The sequence below is a fragment of the Alosa sapidissima genome, chromosome 24, assembly GCF_018492685.1.
Source record: "Alosa sapidissima isolate fAloSap1 chromosome 24, fAloSap1.pri, whole genome shotgun sequence".
Lineage (NCBI taxonomy): Eukaryota > Metazoa > Chordata > Actinopteri > Clupeiformes > Clupeidae > Alosa > Alosa sapidissima.
In genome coordinates, this window is record NC_055980.1 from 24,654,422 (window position 1) to 24,664,421 (window position 10,000).

At 45.2% G+C, this 10,000-nt stretch overlaps 1 protein-coding gene across 3 annotated transcripts in view; it reads right to left on the minus strand.

The window, feature by feature from the left end:
• LOC121700370 (double C2-like domain-containing protein alpha) overlaps positions 1–10,000 on the minus strand; it is a 52,290-nt gene that overhangs the window by 30,938 nt on the left and 11,352 nt on the right. For all 3 annotated transcript variants that reach the window (XM_042083279.1, XM_042083278.1, XM_042083280.1), the window contains exon 2: positions 583–914. In XM_042083279.1, coding sequence (XP_041939213.1) covers positions 583–910 — 328 coding nt within the window. In that variant the 5' untranslated portion in view covers positions 911–914. The remainder of the gene's footprint in view (positions 1–582; positions 915–10,000) is intronic.

Sequence of the window (10,000 nt, forward strand, 5' to 3'; positions counted from 1 at the left end):
GGGGTGCACTCGGTGAAAACCAAACCATATGGTTGTGTTTGTTCATTGTAAATGTCATAGAACTAATTCTGATGAGCTAGATAGAATGGCAAAAGCGTTGCAGTGTCTGAAGTTGACGACAGCTAGAATGAGTGAGTGGCCCTACAAACTACCAGCTAGTTCAAGAAAATTACCCAACGTATATCTTAATATCCGGTGTCATTTTTTAATTCACTTCAGTTGTCGTCCTAAACTGGAAGTGGCCATGATGTCGAAAATGAACTATAGACTGTATAAATAAGATATTAACTGATAATATGAATTAGCATAGCATAGTAATAACCTATGGCAGACATAGACAGGCTAACTCATTCGACAACAGCACCTGCTGTGGCTGTCACCAGCCAGTTGTGTGTTGCTGTTGTATACTGCGCTATGTTGTATTTTAATCTGGCTAGATTGTCGACCAAGTGCCCAACCAATCGGACTAGGACTTTAACATCTTTCCCTGTGTATAACTGAGAAAGTTAAGGCCAGAGATAGCCACTGTGACCAGTGAACATGTTGTCTGCTGTTGGAAGCGTCCATGGCTTATGGACCCACTGTTGTCGTCGCTATCGCAACTGTCGATCTCTATGGACGTGTCCATACTGCTCATCATCGACAGTGTCCCTCCCCCTCCTCCAGTTGCCCCCGGCGACATCGGAGACAGCAGCCCACCAACCGCGGAGGCCCCGCCTCCCCCCAGCAACGGGGATGACGGACAGGCAGCCTGGTTAGGTGACAGCGAATCAGAAATGGAGGAGGTGGGGGAGAGGCGGGGAAAGTAGGCAGAGATCTGCCTGATTGGTCGGATGGGACCTGGACAGACGTCGATGGCCATGTGCTCCTGGATGGAGATGCCCATCCGCTTTCCCTTTCGTACCGTCATTTAGCTATGAGAGCGAGGGATAGAGAGATAGAGAGAGAGAGAGAGAGAGAGAGATGGAGAGAGAGGTAGATAGATAAATATCAAGGTAGCTCTATTGAGTTTAAAATGTAAATATCTAACTTAAATGTAAAGATTTCTGATGTTTCTGTACATACACAAGTCTTTTTAAGTCTACCGACATGTAGATTTTATACATTTACATACATTTCATGACTGCTTTGTCAATATTAGAACTTCAAATTGGACCCATAGCTAGATAGAGAGAGAGGGGGAGGAACTGTCCCAGCACACTAGGAGTGGTGGGGCGGACGCGTCTATATTTGTCCTGGCGAACGGAAGTCATTTATTTTCTATGCGAGCCAGCGACGATCTCGCCATCGTGTTTTATTGCTGTGTCAGAGGAGAGTTGAAGTCCGTTCGACTTTATGGTAATGAGCCTTGATGTGGTCCGGCAGCAACCGGCTGCGACCAATTCAAAAATGAGAATGAATGTGCAGTTGAGAGAACAAAACATTTTTTGATGAGAGAATTAGTAAGGGGTTGCAGTTATTTAAAGGGGAACTATGCAATATTTTAAGTTAATAAAACAGTTTAGAAATCATTGTGATGGTTAAATGATCTGTTGTGGCGAAAACGGCGGCGGAGACTCTCTGAGCGAAAAACTAGCCTTGCAAGACCTGCGTCCCGGCAAAGTAGGAAACTAGCCTTGCAAGACCTGCGTCCCGGCAAAGTAGGAAACTAGCCTTGCAAGACCTGCGTCCCGGTAAAGTAGGAAACTAGCCTTGCAAGATCTGCGTCCCGGCAAAGTAGGAAACTAGCCTTGCAAGACCTGCGTCCCGGCAAAGTAGGAAACTAGCCTTGCAAGATCTGCGATCTGCGTCTGCCCCCCCCCCAGCACCGGTTAGTCATGCCGGCTATCTAAGAGCAAGCAGTGATGGCTTCATTTTGTAGATGTTCATCATGGCAGAGCCAGTGAAAAGACCAAAGAGATGGTTGTGTAATATGCAGCCCAAAAGCTGGGGGGAGCTCCTTAGAGAAAGGGGGGGGAGAGAGAGAGAGAGAGAGGGAGAGAGAGAGAGAGAGAGGGAGAGAGAGGGGGAGAGAGAGAGAGAGAGAGAGAGAGAGGGAGGGAGAGAGAGAGAGAGAGGGAGAGAGGGAGAAAGAGAGAGAGAGAGAGAGAGAGAGAGTGAGGGAGGGGAAAAGACTGTAGGGGATGGTGATAGTAGAGAGAAAGAGATTCATTCAAATTGATATTAGGACATGAAATTGAAAACTAGAAAACCCCACAGAGTAATTACATGAGATTCAAGTTCCCCTGAAAACGCCCAAATCACAAACGACGCACGCAGCGTCTCCACGGCAACGAAGGGATTTTTAGGTTTATTTCACAATTTTATTCCAAAACCAATCACAAAATTGCCTCATACAATCCACATCACGTGTGAAAGCCGCTTTGCTATTCCCACTGAGTTCAATGTGACACAAAAATAATGGATCTGTTCCAATGTCGACACAAAGGATTCTGGGATAGCCGCTGAGAGTGACAGCAACACGCAGCGTCGGCGAAAAGGTGATTCTGAGTCAATTTAGTTCCATTTGTCAATCAAAACATAAGAGGTCTGTCAATTGACAGCGGAGACGGCAGGAGTCTGACTGTGGCCAGGAGTTCCCATCAGAACAAGAGGCTCTCTACCCAGACGGTCAATATGGCATCTCTCTACTCACAATGCCTGCAATCACTGACCACTGTCAATATTGTAAGACACACAAGGATAATACATGTGCGCACCCACACCTACAGTACACACACACACACACACACACACACACACACACACACACACATACACATACACATACACACACACAAATACACACACAGATTTACACACTCACATTCTTACAGTCAACTGTCACACTCTCATCCTCTTTCTCTCTCACACAAACACACTCCCAAACACTCACGCACACACGCAAGCATGCACGCACGCACGCACGCACGCACGCACGCACTCAATGCCTAAAAACTGCAAATATTAATTTAATAAGGAGGCAAGATTTTTGACTTTACTCTGTGCCTATCATTCAAATTAGGGCCCATGGTGTTTTTGAGTCTCATGACCACACACAGACACAGACACAGACACGCACACGCACACGCACACGCACACGCACAGATATCATATCCCATGGCTGTCTTGAGTTCACGTGATAGGCTAGCAGTGGCAGATCTGGCAGACACCTGGAGGAGGAAGACTGTCTCCACTGGGAAAGCAGGTGGAGGCAGCACAGCAAAGCAAATTACAGCCAGACAGGACCCCACTCCCCCAGACAGGACCCCACTCCTCCAGACAGGAGCCCACTCCCCCAGACAGGACCCTACTCCCCCAGACAGGACCCCACTCCCCCAGCAGGACCCCACTCCCCCAGACAGGACCCCACTCCCCCAGACCCCACTCCCCCAGACCCCACTCCCCCAGACAGGACCCCACTCCCCCAGACAGGACCCCACTCCCCCAGACCCCACTCCCCCAGACAGGACCCCACTCCCCCAGGCAGGACCCCACTCCCCCAGACCCCACTCCCCCAGACAGGACCCCACTCCCCCAGACAGGAGCCCACTCCCCCAGACAGGACCCCACTCCCCCAGCAGGACCCCACTCCCCCAGACAGGACCCCACTCCCCCAGACCCCACTCCCCCAGACAGGACCCCACTCCCCCAGGCAGGACCCCACTCCCCCAGACCCCACTCCCCCAGACCCCACTCCCCCAGACAGGACCCCACTCCCCCAGGCAGGACCCCACTCCCCCAGACAGGACCCCACTCCCCCAGACAGGACCCCACTCCCCCAGACCCCACTCCCCCAGACAGGACCCCACTCCCCCAGACCCCACTCCCCCAGACAGGACCCCACTCCCCCAGGCAGGACCCCACTCCCCCAGACCCCACTCCCCCAGGCAGGACCCCACTCCCCCAGACAGGACCCCACTCCCCCAGGCAGGACCCCACTCCCCCAGACCCCACTCCCCCAGACCCCACTCCCCCAGGCAGGACCCCACTCCTCTAGCCAAAGAGCAGGAGAGCTGTGGAGCAACGGAATGGGGTCTATTGAAACACACTAAGCAGTTTATCCAGAAGACAGGCAGGAAAAAACAGGGAGAGAGGAGATAGAAAGAGAGGTAGAGGGAGAGAGAGAGAGGGAGGGAGAAAAATAATTCAGAGTTCTTTTTAACATATTTGTCCTTCTATGTGTATATGTAATTGAGCTTTGGCAATAATGTTACTGAAACGTTCAAGCCAATAAAGCTTTCTTGAATTGAATTGAATTGAATTGAATTGAGAGAGAGAGAGAGAGAGAGAGAGAGAAGGAAAGGAAGACCAATCAGATTGCATCTGAAGAGGACTGAGACAGAAACAGAGGGAGAGGAGGAACAAGAGACAGGGAGAGAGAATGAGAGAAGAGGAGGAACAAGAGACAGGGAGAGAGAATGAGAGAAGAAACATAACCAGAGAGGTGCAATACTCCTATATTAGAGCATGATTCCACCAATAACCTGCAGAACCAAATAAGAAAGAAAGAGCTTATTGCTTTACCAACACATGGGCACAGATACGGAGACAGCAATATAAAAAGGAGAGAACAAACTGGGGGATATATGGAGAGAGAAAGAGAGAGAGGGAGAGAGAGAACACATGGAGAGAGAGAGAGAGAGAAAGAGAACACCTGGAGAGAGAGAGAAAGAGAGAGAGAGAGAGAGAGAGAGAGAGAGAGGGACAGAACAACTGAAGAGAGAGAGGGAGAGAGAGAAAGAGAGAACACCTGAAGAGAGAGAGAAAGAGAAAGAACACCTGGAGAGAAAGAGAGAAAGAGAGAAAGAGAGAGAGAGGGACAGAACAACTGAAGAGAGAGAGGGAGAGAGAGAAAGAGAGAACAACTGAGAGAGAATTTTTTTTTTTTTTTTTTTGAATTTTCAAAAACTCTTTATTACAATCTTAAAAATACATCAAGATCAACTTGACACTATACTCAAAAAGTAAAAGTTAGGAAAGTTAAATAAAGTAATGTGCAATCTGTAGCTTATCATTCTCAACAATACACATCACGCTGTTGTAGCACCATTTTTCCTCAAAAACATCAAGAATTTTCATAGATTTATAAAAATGAAAATCAATCAACATACGACACCTTACAAGAATAGAAAACACCATTAGGATATCAACATCTACATCCTGCTCAACTTTCCTTTTACGACTAACATATATCGCCATCTTTGCTTGCCCAAGCAGAAAGTTTAGGAGCTGACACTTGAAGCGATGCTTTTGTACATATTTAAAACCAAAAATGAAAATCTCCGAAGAGAAACTTTCATCAAACTTAAAGAAAAGTGCCATCAAAACAGCAAAAAGAGGTCTGAGCCTCTGGCAGTGCATAAAGGCATGGAATACAGTCTCCCTTACAGAACAAAAAGGGCACCCCTGATCAACCATTGGATTTAAAACAGAAATAAAAGCATTCACTGCTATTGCACCATGCAGAATACGCCATTGTAGATCGCCAGCTTTTTTAGTTAATGGTGACTTGTACAACGCACGCCATTGTGGTTTGACATCATTTTCAACCTGCAACACTTCACGCCAGGGTGTATCCACCCTCTTGTCCAGAGACCTTTTATTTAGGGAGAGAACACACAGTTTGTACAATGATTTACTAGTTGCAGCTGTAGGACCCAGGAAAACTAAACTATCTGGGAGTAAGAAGCAACCAGTGCAACCTGTTAAATCTGGAAGTAGAGTAAGTCTGGGAAAGGGGTCATGGCAGTCAGGACTACACTCCCCCCCAAAATAATCTCCAAGCAATTGCATCTCCTCCCCAGTTAGGAGAGACCGCCATTTCCCAAGTAGCTGATCAACTATCCTAATGGACTTCACACCTAAGTGCTGAGCTAAAGTATGGCTATTACTGATATCAGGACCAGCAAACTCTACTAGATCCCTAAGGGTTGTAACTCCAGAGCTGATAAGCTTAGAAGTAGGTACCAGGGACAAGTCCTGACTCACATCAAGAACCGAACCATGAATCAGAGGCTCCTTTAACAACCAGAATAATGAGCTTGTCTGTCGTGGGCGTTGAATTATAAACAGAGACCAGACTTTGAACAGATTCTTATAAAATGCAGGAAGTAAATTAAAATTCATTCTATTTGGATTAAACCAGAACAAAGACCTATCTAAGCCCAACCCTTCAAAAAGTTGTAAAATACAACAGGCTGCAGCTTTCCAGCTTGAGTCCAGTGATCCTGTGAGAAGACGCTGTACAAACTGCAGACGGAAGGCAGCAGTTCGACTCTGTAGATGAATAAGTCCATGTCCACCATCCTCCTTAGGCAGATATAAAACACTCTGAGGTACCCAGTGTAGATTGTCCCAGAAAAAATCAACCAGGACTGACTGAATCTTCGGTAGCAGGTTTGAAGGAGGATCCACACAAGCCAGCCGATGCCAAAGAGAGGATGCAACCAGGTTGTTAATAATGAGAACACGCCCCCTGTACGAAGTAATACTGAAAAGAAATTTCCATTTCTCTAGACGACCTTTAACTTTTTCAATTACCCCATCAAAATTCTTTTGAATAAAAGCATCATCACCTAAGAAAACACCCAGGTATTTAAAACCACCCCTATTCCAAACTAAGCCATCAGGCAGACCAGGTTCGCCACTCACCCAACTCCCAACCAGCAAGGCTATGCTTTTTGACCAATTTACCTTTGCTGAAGAAACAACCTTAAATTCATTGCAAATTTTTAAAAGCGTGTCAACATCTCTCTGGCCATTAACAAGGACAGCCACATCGTCAGCATAAGCTGACAATTTAAAAACATCATCACAGTTAGGGATTTTCACTCCAACAATCTCCTTCCTCAACCTTACAAGGAAAGGTTCAATAGCCAGACTATACAGCATGCCCGACAAGGGACATCCTTGACGGACACCTCTGTATACCTTAAAAGGAGCGCACAAGTCACCATTAACCTTGAGAATACTTTCAATGTCACAATACAATGCTTTGATCATTCGAATAAAATTGGGGCTGAAACCAAAGGCTGACAAGGTATTCCACAAATAATTATGCTCAACCCTATCAAATGCCTTTTCTTGGTCAATTGAAACCACACCAAAATCCAGATTGAAGTATTTGCCAATATAGAAGACATCTCTGATGAAGGAAACATTGTTGTGAATCAATCTGCCTGGCACACAGTAGGTCTGGTCAGGGTGGATTACCTGCTCCAAAACCTCCCCAAGTCTATTTGCTAAAACTTTAGACAGCAGTTTGTATTCAGAGCAGAGGACTGACACCGGCCTCCAGGACCTTATATCTGTCAGGTCTCCCTTTTTTGGCAGTAAAGTGAGCACTGCTCTACGGCAGCTCAGTGGCAGCACCCCTCTGGTGATGCTGTCTCTCAGAACAGCAAGCACATCTGTGCCCAACTCTGGCCAAAAGGACTTATAAAAGTCTACTGGCAGGCCATCCACCCCAGGTGCTTTGCCACTCTCCATACTGTGGAGGGCTCTCTCCAGCTCCTCTAGGGTCAACACCCTTCCAAGGGCTGTGTTTGCCTCTTCAGATACCTTAGGTAGGTCACAAAGAAAAGCCTTGTCAGTCGCCTGATCTTGTGGATTTTCGCTGTTATAAAGCTCCTTATAAAAATGTACTGCTCTATTGCGTATTTCTGGAGAATTAGAAAGGATTCTCCCATCTTCAGACCTCAAAGCATGAATGAACTTCCTCTGTCCATTCTTTACCTCCAAGTTAAAAAAGAATTTTGATGGTACATCCATCAGCTCCACACTCTGGAAGCGGGACCTGACCAGAGCTCCCTGTGCCCTCAAACCTAAAAAGTCAGCCAATGTTTTCTTTTTTGAGTTAAGAATTTCAGTGGGTGCCTGATCACCCGTTTGTTCTGCCAGATTTTGAAGTTCGATTATTTCCTCCTCTATTTTTTTCATTGAGAGTGTTATGTTCCTTGTGACATTGGCTGTATACTCCTGGCAGAGTTGTTTTATTTGTACCTTGGCACAATCCCACCATTGCTGCAAAGACTTATAACAGGATTTCGTGGTTCTAAATTCCTTCCAGAAAAAAAGGAAGACTTCTCTAAAATGGCCATCAGCCAACAAATTGGTATTAAAGTGCCAGTAGGCACTTTTTGGTTTTACAAATTCTAGAAATAAAGAACAGAAAACCAAACTATGGTCAGAAAAGCCAACTGGAATTATTGAACATTTCCTGAATAGACTACGCTGATGTTTGAAACCATAAAACCTGTCAAGTCTTGCAAGAGACAAACAATTATTATATGAGTGTGCCCAAGTATATTGCTTCTGTTCACCATGAAAGTTCCTCCAAATATCACTAAGATCATTGGACTTCATAATCTCTACAAGCCGTCTACGAGAGGGCATGTGCGGCTCGACATGATTTCTGTCAAAATTTTGTGCAGTACAATTGAAATCTCCTCCAAGGATAAGAATATCCTCTGAACAGCAATTTTTTATAACATTTCCAACAGTATTTAAAAACAGCATTCTATCTGTTGCCAGTGTAGGAGCATAAATGCAAATAAACACAAAAAAACGATTTTCAAACTGGGCTCTGACCTTTAAAAGTCTTCCCTCTATAACTTCATCAACATCAAAAGTGATGGGAATAAAGGACTTAGAAAACAGAACTGCAACCCCACCACTAGTAGAAGTACCATGACTAAGTATGGACAGACCATCAAACTCCTGAGCCCAAGCAGCTGCATTAGACGCATCACTGTGCGTTTCTTGCATAAAGAGAACATCAAACTTATTCTGTCTGATTGTTTCAAACACAGAGAGCCTCTTAATTTTTTCTCTTGCGCCATTTACATTTAAAGAAGCAACACGAAATTCACCCATCATTATAAAGAAAAAATAAAAAAATAAATATAGACATATGCAATCAGCCATCCTAGGACACAAAGTGGAAATTGTTTTTAACATTTGTCATCGTTGGCATTCAGTAGAACATTGAGTTTTGTGAGAATCTTTTTTAGACGAAATCCTTCTTGATCAGTGATGCTACCATCACGCATAAATGCTCGTGATTTGTTCATAAACTGTTCAATGTCAGGAAAAAATTCGTCTACCCGGACCTTCCTAGAATGTTTTGTGTCCTTAAGGAATTTCTTTATATCCTCCACTCTATAATTGCGAGTGCGATAGCCGCTTAGTCGCAAGCTGCAGGTTACACTACAGTCAGAGAGATCACTTTCACTCTCATTATCAGTCAATTCTATATGAGCGCGTCCCCCTTTATTCTTTATAATGCGCTTTCTTTTTCCTTTATTCGACGGTGCTTTAAACACATTATTGTCCTCCTCCAACACGGAGGTTTCCATGTCTTCCATAGCGACGGAAACCTCCCCATTAATGACATCATCATTGCTCCCTTGACAGTTCTGAGAATCAGTGATAGTCTCCCCCAAAAGTGCGGAAAGATCCTCCCCATCAGCCGATCTAACATCGTGATTTTCCCCGTGCCCTTGGACTGAATTTAACGTTAAATCAGGAGTTTGGCTCTCCGGCCCACTAGCAGAGGCAGCAGCCTCCTCCTCATTATTTGCACCAAAGTTAACATTAGGTTCGTTGTTGGTCTCTTTAGACGTTCCCTCTGCCACATCACCCCTAGACTCATTGCTATTTTCACTGTTTCCACTATTATTCGTGTCATCCTTTTTATCAGGACACGCGCGCACGAGATGCCCCGATTGTCCACAACCAAAACATTTCATAATGCTAGTTGTTGCATAAATCACATAATTAAAGTTATCCACAGTCACATTAATTGTCAAGTCCAATTCATCATTGTTATTCTTAAGGATCATGTACACGAAACGCCTGAAGGACACTATATGTTTCAACAACGGAGATTTACTCGCAATCGGGATTTTTTTAATTGTTGAGACCACTTTGCCATAGCGCGACAGTGTTTGTCCTAGAATCTCATCAGAAATGAATGGGGGGACATTAGACAAAATGACTTTCTTGGAAGGCGTAGAAA